This window comes from Sapajus apella, unplaced genomic scaffold, assembly GCF_009761245.1.
Source record: "Sapajus apella isolate SASKATOON/1434 unplaced genomic scaffold, GSC_monkey_1.0 scaffold2, whole genome shotgun sequence".
NCBI classification, from domain to species: domain Eukaryota; kingdom Metazoa; phylum Chordata; class Mammalia; order Primates; family Cebidae; genus Sapajus; species Sapajus apella.
This window is the reverse complement of record NW_022436942.1, coordinates 30,973,647-30,990,210: the sequence shown is the minus strand read 5'-3', so window position 1 is coordinate 30,990,210 and position 16,564 is coordinate 30,973,647. Positions and strand designations below refer to the sequence as shown.

The 16,564-nt window shown below is 38.3% G+C and overlaps 1 protein-coding gene across 3 annotated transcripts in view; it reads right to left on the bottom strand.

The window, feature by feature from the left end:
• Window positions 1–12,434, bottom strand: part of TMEM19 (transmembrane protein 19) — a 44,123-nt gene extending 31,689 nt beyond the window's left edge. For 2 of the 3 annotated variants that reach the window (XM_032295750.1, XM_032295742.1), the window contains exons 1-4: window positions 12,019–12,433; window positions 9,158–9,271; window positions 1,957–2,094; window positions 1,316–1,570 (exon numbers count right to left, since the gene is read on the bottom strand). In XM_032295750.1, the coding sequence (XP_032151641.1) occupies window positions 1,316–1,570; window positions 1,957–2,094; window positions 9,158–9,271; window positions 12,019–12,148 (637 nt within the window). In that variant the 5' untranslated portion in view covers window positions 12,149–12,433. Of the gene's footprint in view, window positions 1–1,315; window positions 1,571–1,956; window positions 2,095–9,157; window positions 9,272–12,018 lie in introns of all 3 variants that reach the window. The other variant, XM_032295756.1, reaches the window with a different exon arrangement.
• Between the last annotated feature and the right edge of the window lie 4,130 nt (window positions 12,435–16,564).

The following is a 16,564-nucleotide window of genomic DNA, read 5'->3' as shown; positions in this document are numbered from 1 at the left end:
GATCATAGCTTACAGCAGCCTCCAACTCTGGGCTCATGCGATCCTCCCACCTCAGCCTCTCTAGTAGCTAGGATGACAGCTGGGCCACCTTGCCAGGCCCAATTCTGCAACTCTTAGGCCATATGACTGTAGTTAATTTATTTAACTTCTTTGGGCTTTAGTTTCTTTATAAAATAGAAATAATAAACTAATTCATATGATTATTAGGAGTACTAAGTGGCAATCCGTGTAAAGCAGTTAGAATAGAGCTCTGTAGTAGGTATCTAAAATGTGCTAGCTGTTATGATGATGATGAAGAGGAGGAGATAAAAGAAGAGGAGGAGAAGGCAATGATAGAGGATAAGATGGGTGAGAAAGAAAAGAAGGGGAAGAGAGGAAGAAAAGCATCAGAGGACAAAAAGAAGAAACAGTACAGGTTGAGTATTTTCTTTACCCAAATTGCTTGGGACCAGAAGTGTTTTGGATTTTGAATTTTTTCAGATTTGGAATATTTGCATTATATAGACTTACCAGTTGAGCACCCCCAAATCTCAAAATCATAAATCTGAAACACTCCAATGAACATTTCCTCTGAGCATCATGTCAAAGAGTTTAAGATTTTGGAGCATTTTGGATTTTGGATGTTCAGATTTGAGATGCTCAACCTATGTAGTTGTTGACTACATTGATAATGGAGAACTGAGATATAGGTTAAAGCACTGATATCATAACAGGCCCTCAATAAATATTCTATTGTTCCCTTTCTTTTCCTTCCCTACTCATATGTTTGCAAATTAATCTCTATGTTCCTGTATTGCTTATCTAGGTCTTGCTAACATTTCCTGCAAATATTATTTATTATTACCAGCTTAATAGTCTATAGAAATTTTCCAATTATTATTTAAAGAGACCAGATAAAGTTCTTAAAAGGCTCTAAATAAGAAATACATTAAATCAAGAGGTTTTTTGGTTTTTTTTTTTTTTTTTTTTTTGAGACCCAGGCTGGAGTGCAATGGCATGATCTCAGCTCATTGCAACCTCCGCCTCCTGGGTTCAGGCAATTCTCCTGCCTCAGCCTCCCGAGTAGCTGGGATTACAGGCACAAACCACCATGCCCAGCTAATTTTGTGTATTTTTAGTAGAGACGGGGTTTCACCATGTTGACCAGGATGGTCTCGATCTCTTGACCTCGTGATCCACCCGCCTCGGCCTCCCAAAGTGCTGGGATTACAAGCTTGAGCCACCGCGCCCGGCTTGGTTTGTTTTTTAAAAGAATCCCAAGTCAAGACTCACCAACTATGTCTACCAATGGGTCAAAAAGAAAAAAAGGACTCACCAACTGGAACTTTCTCCCAGGTTGTTATCAGCCTTGGAGGACTTTTACTCAGAACTGTGCCAACTTCTGAAGCCCATGTGTCTCCAGCACAGCAGGCCAATGCAGCCAAGAGAGACAAACACATCCACGAAGCAGAGTACTGCTTGGAAAAATCGACTGGGATTTCCCCAGGGCCATTTTCTATCATGTATAGCAGTGCCAGCTCTGTGGGTACAGCTCCATTACAGAATACCTGAACCCAATTCCTTTGCCCACCTGGAAACAAACAGAAAAGGACAAATAAATGCTCCCTCCTTAGAAGGAAAACCATGCAGTTATAGGTGTTTATGTTTTAAAGTTTAAGACAAGAAAAACAACAACAAACATTTTTAAAATAGTAAAAGTAGAACGGTACATTTGCCCAGATTCTGTACTGTTATTAACAAATCTGGAAAAATTATGACAGACTCTAGTGCTCCTAATATTCTGCTGTTATTTCCTATTGTTGTGAAATAAATGATAAACTCGCTTTGGCCACCATAAGGAATTCTCATATAAAATTGATGTGTTTTGACAGTCTAAACAACATTCTGATTAAAAGCTTATGTTAGGATGAAATGAAGTGTACTATTCTGATTAACATCAAACATAATTAATTTTACCTTCCTTATATTCTGAATCTAGGCGCTTCTTTGTTTCTCCCTTCCATTTAGTGAGTTTCGAAGAAGACAGGAAAAACATCAGCAAAGACGTAAAAAAGCTAAAATTTGCAATGGTTAGGATAAATCCAACCACTAGCCCTGAAAGAAACATATATAAACACAGAATTATACTCAATTCATACATTAATGCTGTGAAAAAAGAACAGATTTCTTCCCATTTATTTATGAGATGGAGTTTTGCTCTTGTTGCCCAGGCTAGAGTGCAATGGCGCAATCTTGGCTCACTGCAACCTCTGCCTCCCAGGTTCAAGTGATTCTCCTGCCTCAGCCTCCCAAGTAGCTGGGATTACAGGCATGTGCCACTACACCTGGCTAATTTCATATTTTTAGTAGAAACGGGGTTTCTCCATGTTGGTCAGGCTGTGGTCTTGAACTCCCGACCTCAGGTGATCCGTCCACCTCAGCCTCCCAAAGTGCTGGGGTTACAGGTGTTAGGCACTGCATCCAGCCATTTTCCCAGTTATTTTTATATTATAATCTGAAATGTACATTTCTAACAATTGGCATTTTACCAATTAAGCTCTTAGCAAACAATAAACTGAATGCCATTTTAAGTACACATTTTTTTTTTTACTATATTTTAATCTCCTTTCAAACAATGCCATATGAATGTAAGATAGTATTTTAGATAATCTTTAAAAATCATCTTAATTAAAAAAAATTAGAAATAGAGATGGTGTCTCACTATGTTGCCCAGGCTGGTCTCAAACTCCTGAGCTCAAGTGATCTTCTCAGCATTGGTCTCCTAAAGTGCTGGGATTGCAGGAGTGAGCCACTGCACCTGGCCTCCTTTTGCTATAATAACCCTTTCCATTGCTTAGCTCAAGGTTCAGATATCATAATCAATGAGATAGTTATTCATTGACTCTTCTAGAGATGCTCAATTACTGGTATTTAACTTTGGTACCTTTTAATTGAGAATACAAGAAATAGGGTAACTTGGCATAAAGTATTAATAATAATAAAGTGCTTCAGGTCTGGAGTTGAACAGTCTAGAGTTCAAACTTTGGCTCCTCCAACTACCTCTTCAAGATTAGGATAAGTTATCTAACCTCCTTAAGTCTCAATTTTGCATTGGTGAAATAAGAATAATCATAATTCCTATTTCACTGGCTTCCTGTAAAAAGTCAGGGATAATTTTTATAATATGCTTATTATCCAGGGGCATATTTTGTATATGCTTATTACATAAATATATTAATAAACACATTTTGTAATATGCTTATTATATTATCCGGTAAAAGCTCCTTAAAAAGTGTTACCTAATGTCATTGATACTAATAACAGTAACAGTTCCAGTGGCAAAAGCTCAACAATAATACTGATAAATATTATAATATTGTTATCCAACCTTTAAGTTTTTTCAATTGCTTTTTAAAACATTACAAAAGTAGTATGCAAGTATTGAAGGGGAAAGTCAAAACATATGGAAGTATGCAAACTGAAAGTCAAAGTGTCTCCCCTCCTCCTCTTCATGAATATTCACTGTTAACAATTGTTCCACCATCTCTAAACAAACCCCAAGTAGAAGAGCCCTAAACAGCCTACACTGAGATGTCACAAATGGCATCTATATCCTTTTTACTTCAACCACCTTAAAATACCACATGAAGTGATCAATGTTCATGTTGATGACAGCTTCACATTGAGGAAATGAACAAGACAACAAGCTTTGAAGGAATGCTTTATTTCATGCAGTCTAAAGATAGCTTGGAACTTCTGGCAACTCCCACCTATGTCTACATTTTTAGATTAGTAACTGTTATCTCCTGTTCATATCTTTTCCACTTCTCCATCCTGCAAATCTCTAAATATCATTGATAAAGTGTTCATATATATGACAATAGGGTACTCTCAAATAATTTGAAGACTCGAGGATTATGTTTGCCTTCTGAGCCTAAAACAGATAAATTCTGTACCTAACAGATATCATTGGGGGAGTAAAATGACACTGTCTACAAATTTCTGACAATGGGAGTTGAGTTACACTCCAAATTCCAGCCAGGTTGACCTGGGTAATCCCCAGGAGGCATAAAAGAGAAGGGCAGGACTGGAATTTCAGAGCAATTTAATAAACTCAGAACTAATCTATTGTTTCATACGTATTCTATAATAATTTAATTGGCTAGCCTGAAATGTATAAAGTGAAGGCCCAAAGAACCAGAGGTTGGTAGACTTCTTGAACCATATCCAGAGAAGAACCTTTGAACTGTGGACTCGCATTACTCTTTCTCAGACTTTGTACTCACCAAAGCATCCTTCTAATTATAATCTGACTTCTCAAGTGGCCTGGAAACAAGCATAGGGCATGCCCGAACAGTGAGGTTTGTGTTCTTCTGCCTGATTAATAAAGTGGCATTCTGGGTCATATATCAATCCTTTATGACAATGAGCAACATTCAACCAGTTTTCCAGGCTCTAATCAACTCTGCATATATGACAGAGTGAGGTTTCTACTTCAGAAAGACTGAAACCAGACCTGAATTATAGTAACCAAAAAGAGGTCAGGTCCCCCTTGTGAAACCACACAGTGTACCACCACTGGCCCCTCCTGACAACACCCCCTCTTGCTGTGCTCTTCCACAAACACTTTCCCACAAATCCCCTTCATGTGACTCTCTCCTTATTCTGGCAATGCTCACTCTCTCTCCAAGAGACCAGAGGCCTCTACTTCAGTGTGCAGCTTAGGGACTGAGTGTGACTGAACCCCTGCCCATTCCTCTCAACACTGGGTATATGCTTCTGTCATGAAGGTTCTAAATACCCAGATCCTGAGGAAGTTCTGTAATTCTTCTCAATCCTCGACACACTAAAGTCATGATGTGTCAAAGTAAAATTCCTTTGTATTAGTCCATTGTCAGGCTAGTAATAAAGACAAACCTGAAACTGGGTTATTTATAAAGAAGAGAGGTTTAATTGACGCACAGTTCCACAGGGCTAGTGAGGCCTAACAATTATGGCTAAAGGCAAATGAGGAGCAAAGTCATGTCTTACCTAGCAGCAGGCAAGAGGGCCTGTATAGGGGAACTCCCGCCTATAAAACCATCAGATCTTGTGAGACTTATTCACTATCATGAGAACAGCACGGGAAAGACCTGCTCCCATGATTCAATTACCTTCCACCAGGTCCCTCCCATGACACATGGGAATTATGGGATCTACAATTCAAGATGAGATTTGGTTGAGGACAACGGCGGTCAAACTATATCACTGTGAATGGTAGTAGTGGAAGGAAATCAGTAATAATAACTAATATTTATAAAATATTTATATGCCAGGTATTGTGCTAAGCATTTTACATGGATGACACTTCGTGATAATTCATTGCTATAGATACCATTATTCCTTCACATTTTATAGACAGGAGAAGTACAACACTGAGAGTTTCAGTGACTTGCAGTCATACTCTAGGCTAATATTCCCAACTACTATGATATACTTAAAATCAGCATTAGGTTTTTTTTTGTTTGTTTTGTTTTTTATCTTTAAGGAAACAAAAAGTTCCAAACAGTACGAAAAGCTGGATGTGATGGTGTGTTCCTGTAGTCCCAGCTACCCAGGAGGCTAAGGCAGGCAGATTGCTTGAGCCCAGGAATTCAAGGCTGCACTAAGCTATGATTGCATCGCTGCACTACAGCCTGGGTGATAGAGCAAGACCATGCCTCTAAAAAAATTTTTTTTGGGGGAGGCAGAGTCTCACTCTGTCACCCACGTTCAAGTGCAGTGGCATAATCTCAGCTCACTACAGCCTCCACCTCCTGGGTTGAAGTGATTCTCCTGCCTCAGCCTCCCAAGTAGCTGGGATTACAGCACCTGCCATCATGCCCGGCTAATTTTTAGTAGAGACAGGTTTCAACATGTTGCCCAGACTGGGCTGAAACTCCTGGGCTCAAGCAATCTGTCTGTCTTGGCCTCCTTAAGTGTTGGGATTACAGGTGTGAGCAACTATACTTGGCCATAAATTTAAAAAAAAAAAAAAAAAAAAAAAAAAAAAGAATAAAAAATAAGATAAACATTTTATAGAATGAAATAATTAGGAAAAAAGCAAAGGTTTTAAAAAATCAAACATATATTCTTAATCATCTATTATGTATCTAGCACTATTCAAAGAAACATGGAACACAGAAGCATAAAATACTCTGTCCTCAAGGAGTTTATAATCTAGTAGATGTCCTTTATGGTCAAGGAGATCAAGTGGCATATTATACCACCAGGATAATTTTTAGAAACATACATATTATATTTTTGCTACCTGACTTTAGAACTATCAGTTACTACTGAAAGCAAGTTAATGACTTGCTTCCATCTGCTACTACATTTGATCATTTTCATTTGTTAGGGCTAGCAGCAAAGAAATGACTTTATTAGATTTGAATCCTATTCAATAAGAATACTTGATAAAGCACTAAGAAGCCTAGAACCAGAAACTTTCTAAGTGGGAATACTTCATTTAATTTTACTCTGCAAGTGTTGGTTTTAATTTTCAGCAGTTTTCATTGTTTTTGGCCCAAAACTGTCTATTCTTCCTTCAAATCTCGATACGTATTTCTCCATTAATGCAGATGATAACAATAATCAGCATATGTAATGAGGTAGGAGAGAGGTCAGAGGGGGAGGAGTAATATGAGCAGAGATACGAAGAAATAAATGTTTGTGGCAATGCCAATTTAATAGTCATTCATGTATAAAAATATGGTTGAAAGTACATAATAACTAACAATGAACATTTTTGTATAGTTTACACAGATGTGTTACCTCATATAATATCTTGTTTGAGCTTCATCAATAAGCCCATAAGGTATTACTATTGGAGATATTCCATAAGAGATTAAGAAAGTGAGGCTCCTAGGAGTTACGTGGCTTGCCCAAGTTTGCACTGATAACAGGTAGCAGTATTTGGTTCCAAATACATATTTTTTAATTCTAAATCAATATAGGGGAGGAGTAGAGGCTCAAGGGCTAGAAGGGAGGAGAGGAAACTGCAGCAGGAAAAAAACAACAGTAGAGATCATAAAAGTCAGAGAAGCAGGAAAATATACAGCACAGAAGCCAAAGGAAGACAGAATTTCAAGAAGGACTTGACCTTTCTTTCTATAAGAATAATGAATTCTAAGGCAAGGATATCTGAGAGTGTTTTTTTTTTAAATTTTTGAGACAGGGTCTCACTCTGTTGCCCAAGCTGAGTGCAGTGGCACGATCAGCCTCCTGTGTAGTTGAGACTTCAGGTGTGCACCATCACGTGAAGTCTCATTTATATTGCCCAGGCTGGTCTCAAACTCTTGGACTCAAGTGATCCTTCTGCCTTGGCCTCCCAAAGTGCTGGGATTACAGGTGTGAGCCATCTGACCAGCCCAGAAAGAACTGTTTTTTTAGCAAACATAACTCCTTGTTATTATATTCAAGCAGAGATTGTTCAAATTATGTTATAAATGAATTAATACTACCAAAGTAATAACAGCAGTGCCTGCTACATAGTAAATGTGACATAAGCACCTGTTAAATAGGTAAAACATAACCATTCCTAATACTTACTGATTATATGGTAAAATAAAATTCATATAAAGATATCAATATGCCCAGTTAACTTTAATTCTCTACCCCACAAAAGGAAAAGAAATCTCACAATAGAACTTAAACAATATTTCTTAATTATGAATAGAATTGGCATGATTTTGAAGAACTCTGCCTAATAATAATAAGCACTAAATAAATGTTGGCTATGCATCCAGCCAATGAGGTAAGAACTTTAAATTATCTCATTTAATTCTCTCTATGCCCTAAAAATGAAATAAGGGATAGATCCAGGCTTTGTGGAGCCCGAGGCTTATATAATTTGGGGTTCCCTCTTTAAGAAAAGGAGTAAAAAAGTTTTGACCTTTGCGAAACTGACAGAACCACAGGACCATGAAAGCACATTGCTAGAGCATATTTATTCAATTTTATCTCTCGCTTCTTTTCCTATTATTTTCTAGTCAAATGAGCCTTACTCTTCTTATTCTCAAGTAAGCCAGGATTATAGATATCTGGACTTTAGCACCTGTTATTCTGTCAGCCTGGAACATGATTCTGTCAAATCTCATCGCTAGTTTCTTTAGATACCAATGTAAAATGACCTCTTTAGAGAAAAGCACCTGACACCATCTACAAAAGAATGCACCACATCTTCCAACGTATTTACTTAACACTTAATTATCTTTTAATATTTTTGTCATAAATTGTATGAATACCTGAAAAGTTATATCTATTTTATTTACTATCTGTCTGCCCTAAAGAATATAAGTGCCATAAGAAATGACACCATGTCCTTTTTGTTTACTGATCTATCCCAAGTTTCTAGAACAGTGGTACATAGTAGTAAGTGTTCAATAAAAGTTTGCTAAAAGATGGGTCAGACATGGTAGCTCACACCTGTAATCCCAGCATCTTGGGAGGCCCAGGCGGGTGATCACTTGAGGCCAGGAGTTTGAGACCAGCCTGACCAATATGGTGAAACCCCATCTCTAATAAAGATACCAGAAAAAATTAGCTGAGCATGGTGGCACAGGCCTATCGTCTCAGCTACTCTGAGGCTGAGGCACCAGAATCGCCTGAATCCAGGAGGAGGAGGTTGCAGTGAGCTGATCGTGCCACCGCACACCAGCCTGGACAATAGAGCAAGACTGTCTCAAAAAAAAAAAAAAAAAAAATTACTAAAAGAACGAATACATGGCCTGTTCCCAGCTTAGTTTTGGAAAATTAATCTAGAACACTAAGTTTGGACTGCTCTGTTTGAGATTACTAACAGCAATTTCCAAGAGTTATTCTCTCGAAATGCTTTATTTTACATCTAGGAGGAGTGCTCCAGGGTTTCTGCTAAATTAATCAAACTAAAGGAGCAGAATAGTCAAGGTTCATCTATCCCCATTAATCTACTTTGTATCAATTACAAAGTTTAATTTGTATGTTACACTGCAAGTGTACATTAGTTTCTGAAATTTTGATAATAGGAATGCTGAGCAAGATATAACTTTATCATTGTCTAAAATATATAACACTATGATTTTTAGTCAGTCTCATATATTTAGAATTTAGAAAACATAAATTTAAATTATATAAGCAAGCACTTATTAGTTAACTGTAAACATTCAAAATAAAAACATACCTCCTAGAGCCCCACTGTGATCTAGACTTTTCTTTTTGAGGCCATTAGAGACGATCAGAACAGGAACAACAATAGAAAACAGCCAACGCCATGGAGATATAGGCCGTAAGTTACCTGAAAAATTATAAAGGTGGAGCACAAATTGTGTTTTGGCAGTTAACTTCTGTAACTGCTTTTGGATTAAAATTTGTTTGTCATAAGTACAAACACTGAGATGAAGTCACCAAAGACAAATACAGTCATGCATCACTTAAAGACAGGGATATGTTTTGAGAAATGCATCCTTAGGTGATTTCACAGTTATGCGAACATCACAGACTGTACTTACACAAACCTAGATGGTAGGGCCTACTATACACTTAAGCTATATTCTATAGCTTATTGCTCCTAGGCTACAAACCTGTATAGCATGTTACTGTACTGAATACTGCAGGCAATTATAACAGAATGGTATTTGTGTATCTAAACATAGAAAAAGTACAGTAAATATATGGTATTATAATCTTATGGGAAAATGTTGTATGTGTGGTCCACCATTGATCAAAACATCGTTATGTGGAGCATAACTGTATTTATGGTAAGACATGCATGCATATTTTCAGAGAAGCAGTCTTATTGGGGAATGGCCAAATAAGTTATGTACAAGTTTAAAAAATCTTTTACTGCTATTTATGATAATAATGGATATCTAGATATTTGAAATGAATCTCTGGTTCTGTTTTTTAAAGGGTGCACATATTAAATTTCAAGGACCACCAGAACAAACTCTTTTTTTAACAGGATCTTATTCCTCTCTCTGCCTGTCAGAGCACGCCTTATTCAATGGTTAGAAATTGATTATTCCAAAGGCTGCATCCAGCTCACAGACAATTGGCTAGCAGAGTGAGTCAATATTTAAAGAGTAGGAGATACCATATAAAAATCCAGATTCTTGGTTTCTAAAATTGACAAGTTCTGCCCCACATGGCAGAATTGACTAAAGGTAAAGAAAGGTCCCTTCCTTTAATCAGGCCATGGCTTTCCTGTTTAAAGTTCCCATCACTCCTGATAGACGCATAAACGCCCAGGCTAAGTGATTTCCTTATGGTAAAGAAAACTGTGAACTACTGCGTGTGTTTCTATCAAAAATGGGAAAATAGGCAGGGCTTGGTGGCTCACGGGTCAGGAGTTTGAGACCAACCTGGCCAACATGGTGAAACCCCATGTCTACTAAAAATACAAAAATTAGCTAGGCATGGTGGCAGGTGCCTGCAATCCCAGCTACTCGGGAGGCTGAGGCAAGAGAATCGCTTGAAACTGGAAGGCAGAGGTTGCAAATGAGCCAAGATCTCACCACTGCACTCCAGCCTGGACAACAAGAGCAAAACTCTGTCTCAAAAAAAAAAAAGGAGGAAAAAAAGGAAAACTAAAAGACAAGGAGGGCCAAGTATTCAACAAAAGATGAGAAATATCCTATTTCTGGAAGTGAAAACTATTACCACATGTCTAATACACAAAAACTTGCAGTTTCATTCATTTGTATTAGGTGACTGGCCCCCCAGAGGGATACTTCAGTTTACAAATCCTGATTTATTCTATTTAGTTCAAGTCATAGTAAATAGTGGCACTAACAAGAATCTTCTCGTATACCTCTCCCCTAAAACTCGGATCTCCCACTGTGAATTTTTATGAACAACCCTGAGAGCTTCTGTACCCGGGAAAACCCTTTCCAATTATTCATGTGTCTGTTTGCAAAAAGACTACAGTCTGAAATGGCAATCCCTTATGATATAACCATTTAAGAGAGTTCACTTTCTCATTCTCCTTTTCAGTTTTTCCTTTTTGTGAACTGACCAGTATTTTGTTTTTATAGGAGAAGGAAGTTTGTGTACACAGAGGCTTATGCTCTAAAGCACCTCAAAAGCTTAAAGATCTGAGTTCAGAGTACTTTATATTTAAGCAATGTAGCTTTAGGCTTCAAAAGGAGTCTATTCCTTTAAAGCAACGAAATGGCAGATAAGTCTTTCAGCTCTCCAAATGTAAATATTGTACCGTCTTTAATTCTCATTATTTTTACAGAACATGTGAAACCATTACTAATACTCTCTCTCTTCTTTTTTGGAAAGGAGTCTTGCTCTGTTGCCCAGGTGGGAGTGCAGTGGCATGATCTTGGCTCACTGCAACCTCTGCCTCCAGGGTTCAAGTGAGTCTCCTGCCTCAGCCTCCCAAGTAGCTCGGATTACAGGCATGCGCCACCACACCCAGCTAGTTTTGTATTTTTAGTACAGACAGGGTTTCACTATGTTGGCCAGGATGGTCTGGAACTCCTAACCTCAGGTAATCTGCCCGCCTCGGCCTCCCAAAGTGTCGGGATTATAGGTGTGAACTACCAGGCCCGGCCCATTACTAATATTCTTTTTCAAAATTAAAAGCATAACTGTAATTGCTTTACAAAGCTATGTTCACCTCACTGATATTTCACCAAGGCAGATGGAATAGTTACACAATATATAAAGACATTTTGAAAGAGGCATAACTAGGCCCGATCTGGTGGCTTGTATTCCTAGCACTTTGGAAGAACCAAGTGGGAGGATCACTTGAGCCTAAGGGTTTGAGACCAGCCTGGTAACACAGAGAGACCCCATCTTATAAAAAGTAACAATTAAAAAAATTAATAGGTATAACTCGAATTATCACAACAAGCATTTATTAAAGACACGATTTATATTATCACGTTAGTAAGTTAAATTCAGGCTATGTAAGTTAAGTAAACACAATCATTCATAACCATCAGATAATAAGAGTTTTGGATTTCACAATGGCATGGTTTTTAATTCCACTGACTAGATTACAGAGAAATAATTCAGAAGATTCATACTTACCATAGTAGGTGCTTGCAGTCATTGACATAATCCAGAAAGCTAAGGAAATGCAAATGATCAGGCTCAATACAACTATATTAGTTATCATCTTTATATATCTTTTGCATATATTGTCGTCGAGATCTGTCATGAAAAACAAGGATTTGCGCTCCTGCGGGAGAGAATACTTAGCGTTTCGGAGAGAAAGTCATCTACGCTGTGAGCAAGACACTGATTTGGAAGCAAACATAAATGCCAACATATTCCACCAACAAAATATTCAAAAAAATCACAAAAATTCAAACTCCTTCTGGAAATTCCTGCTGGTGGAGAGCGCCAAGTCATATGGGCAGGTCAATGCCTCACTGCAAAAGCAAAGCGCAACCCAGCCGACTGTGACGGCCGGCTCCCGGCTGGCTGGCTGCCTGCTGCTCCGCGCCTAAAGGGGGACACCAGGAAGGGGGAAAAGGAAGCCGACACAGCCAATCAGCGGTCCCGGCGCTGGCTAGCTCCGCCCCCCACCCGTCACAGACTTCTCATACGCGGGCGGGGTAGGCCTGCGGTGGCAAAGGGGCAGCTAAGACACCCGAACTTGGGCAAGTCTGTGAAGCGAGCCCGACGCAGCTGAACGCAGTCACGTCCAACAGCTGCCCAAGCCGCCCCAGGGTCCAGGTACAGCCGACCTTGGCCGAGACCCCTGGAGCTAAGCCGGTGCCTCCCCGCGCCTCCGCCTCGCCCGCTTCGGGCATGCGCTGTAGCTGCTGCGGGGAACATAGCCCTGCTCACGTAGGCAGGCACTGCTGGCATCCCGGCCGGCTGCGTCTGCGCTGCTTATCCGAATATTGGAAGCTTACGTCCTTGAGTTTGGGGACGTCCTTAATGATGAAAAGTGAAATCGCCACCAGGGTAGTAATACAAAATTGAAACAAGTGAATTTAGACCCAGTAAGTCTATTTCAAGCATAATAATTGAATGCTTTTTCGATCTATGCAGAGTTTATGACTGTATTATGGATTTTTTCCTTTTTTTTTTTTTTTTTTGCAGGGAGGTGAGTATATTATGTTGTTGGAAGGGAATTTTGTGATTTGGGAAATTATTTAAAACATCGTTTAGTACCTATAATGTGCTAGACTGCTGGCTGCTAGCGATGTCAAGTTAAACGTAGTTTTCTACCATTAAGCTCTCGTAATTATTTTCGTAACACCACTTACATTGTGAAAATATCAATGCTCACACCCTTGTATTTAAAGTATGTGCATTTAGAAAGCAAAACGTCTTGTTAGCATTAAAAATCTGAGTCGTGGCTGATTTCCTTTTTTTTTTTTGAGTCAGCGTCTCCATCTGTTGCCCAGGCTGGAGTGCAGTGGCACGATCTCTGCTCACTGTAGCCTCTGCCTCCTCTAAGCGATTCTCCGTTCTTAGCCTCCAGAGTAGCTGGGATTACAGGGGCGCACCACCATGACCGCTAATTTTTGTATTTTTATGAGAGACGGGGTTTTGCCATGTTGGCCAGGCTGGTCCTGACCTTAGGGGATCCACCTGCCTCGGCCTCCCAAAGTGCTGGGATTACAGGCATGAGCCACCCATGCCGGCCTGATTTCATGTTTCATTTGAAATTAACTTGTTTGCCTGGCTTAACAGTAACTGATAATTACATAATATTTATCAATTTTTTTCAGTTAATTGCTGACAGTGTAAGAAGAGGAGCCAGGTCCATTTCAGACACAGTATACAATTGTGTTTAACTCCCAAGAGTACTTAAAAAAAAAAACTCACATTAAATTTCAAAATACATGCCATCTAATTAAGTAGTTAACTAAGAACCAAATCTGTGAAGTAGGACTAAATAGTAGTGGCCTTCTTGTACTAGATCACATCCATATATGGTCTTTATGCTGAAATTTATTATGTGCCTGCTTTGTTTTTGTTTCAGTCTGTTCTGCATAGGTAAATGATTGGATTATCTTACCAAGCTTCCTGGCCAATATCAATGTTACTAGACTGTTGAGTACAATTATTAATAATAAAAGCTAATGTTTTTGTGGTTTGCACAGTGGCATTGTTTTTGTCTCTGCTTAGACAAAATTATAAACTGGTCTTTTTTTTTTTTTTTTTTGGCCTTACTTCATCACAGTCACAGAGTGACCTTCTCTGATTAGTTGGTGTTCTATAGGACAATCATAGCCTAGCTATGAATGTCAAGCTATCTCCCAACACTGGGGTATAGCTGGGTCAGGTCAGTTCCTGGATGTTAGGGATTATTTTCTTGTGACTATTAGATCTGGCTAAAAATGCATATTAAATAGTAGTGTCAGTGAACTGACCCTTCAAATGAATATTTTCCCTTCTTTTTTTTTTCACTGACCAGTTATTGATGTTGTTCTCCATAAAAGTTATTCTACCTTAAGACCAAAATAATTTAGAGGAGTTAATGTAATTAAAATACAGTAGTTCTTCCTCATATGCAGTAGGCAGTTTCAGTTACCTAGGGTTCAATGTGATCTTGAGACAGGAGAATAGGGTCTGGAGGCAGGGAACCTAAGGCTTATTCATGCTGACTTCCTATAGCTAAATCTGAAAGAAAATCCCAAACTTTTCACACCTAAGTAACAAAAGGACCAGAAGCTACTCCCTTTGCAAACCCCTCTTTTCTTCTGCATGGCATACAGAAAATTGAAGTTTGCATAGGAGTGTAACTTTGTAACTTCACTTCAGCCTCTAATTAGTTGCTTTCCACAACCAATCAGACTGACTGTGGGCTACTACTTCATTTACATAGAGTGTACACTAAGTAACCAATGGGAAACCTATAGAGGGTATTTAAACCCCAGAAAATTCTGTAAGAAGGGTCTTGAGTGTCTGTGCTCCTGCGCCTCCCACCCTGTGGAACCTGCTTTTGTTTTCAGTAAATTTCTGCTTTTGTTGCCTCATTCTTTCCTTGCTGTGCATGTTTTGTCCAATTCTTTGCTCAAAACGCCAAGAACCTGGACACCTTCCACTGGTAACAATTTGAAAATATTAAAAAGAAAATTCCAGAAATATTCATAAGTTTTAAATTGCATGCCATTCAAATTAGCATGATGAAATCTCATGCCATCCAGCTCCATCCCACCTGGGACATGAATCCCCTATTTATCCAGCATATCCATACAATAGACACTACTCTTTCGTTAGTCACTTAGGAGCTTTCTCAGTTACCAGATGGACTATTGCAGTATCACAGTGCCCTTACTTTACTTTTATTGCAATATATTGTTATAATCGTTCTATTTTATTAGGTTTCCCTGCTAATTTCTTACTGTGCTAAATTTATAAATTAAGCTTTATCATAGGTATATAGGTATCAGAAAAAACATAAGTATATATAGGGTTTGCTATTATCCATGGTTTCAAGCATCCACTGAGGGTCTTGGAGTGTATCCCCAAGGATAAGTGGGGGGGACTATTGTATACTTTTAAAAAATCATGATTTTACTGTTATAATTTTTATAGACTATCAATCTTAAAAACTTCAACAAAGTCTTTATTTTTCTATTTACTTTAAAAGCCATTTCTGGCAATGGGAAATTTCTTGTTAGGCATTTCCTAAACTATATTTTTTAACTTAGTAGTTATTCTTTGTTATTAGTAGGCATCCCTACCACTCAAAGATACCTCTGATCAAATTTAAGGGTGAGAAATGTTGTCTCCACATAGGATAGAGTATATTATTAATGGCTCTAAGAAGTTAAGAAACAAGCACATTTTTAAAAATGGTCCTGACAGTTGTCTTCACCAGATTTCTTTCCTGTAGAAAACATGCAGTTCGAGACTTACTATGGCAATCGTAGAACAGACTGAAAGTTCATTGTTCCACTGATCTTTAAATTTCACAATATAAATACCTATTTAAGTGCTCTTTGATATAAAGTTTATTTCTAGGGTAGACATTTATATTCAATACCAGTCACAAAAATTATTCTTATGGCAAAAAGCACTTACTGTGTGCTAGGAAATTATCACATTTTATTTACAACCCTTTTGAATCTTATCCAAAGGGATTGGTTTAGATTTTCTGAAATGTGCTAGTATTTGAGTGGTTTGAGTGCTAAGACACATACACCACAGTCTCTGCCTTGAAGGAGTATAGCAGATGAAAATGGACATGTAGACAATTACATTATAATAAGATGATGACTTTATCCAAGTTATATATAAACAGGACTCAAAGAGAAAAGCACTTATGTCACTTTGGTATGTTTAGGCATGGTGTCACGTAAGAGAGGGGAGCATCCAAGGTAAGAACTGAAAGATGACAGTTTGCTCAGTGACTAAGCTAAAGGAAGGGCAATTTGTAAAGGTTTGTTTGGTGGTTAAGAAGAACATGAAAACTGGAAGTCTAAGAAAATGGAGAAGAGGTTAAAAATAACACATTTTGGAGTGTTTGCTAAATAAAAAAACGGAAAATTCATCTGAGAAATAGGCATATACCTCATTAAAATTTTTTAAATATAAAAATAGAGGTGAAGTCTCACTGTGTTGTCCAGGCTGGTCCCAAACTCCTGGCTATAAGTGATCCTGCTGCTTC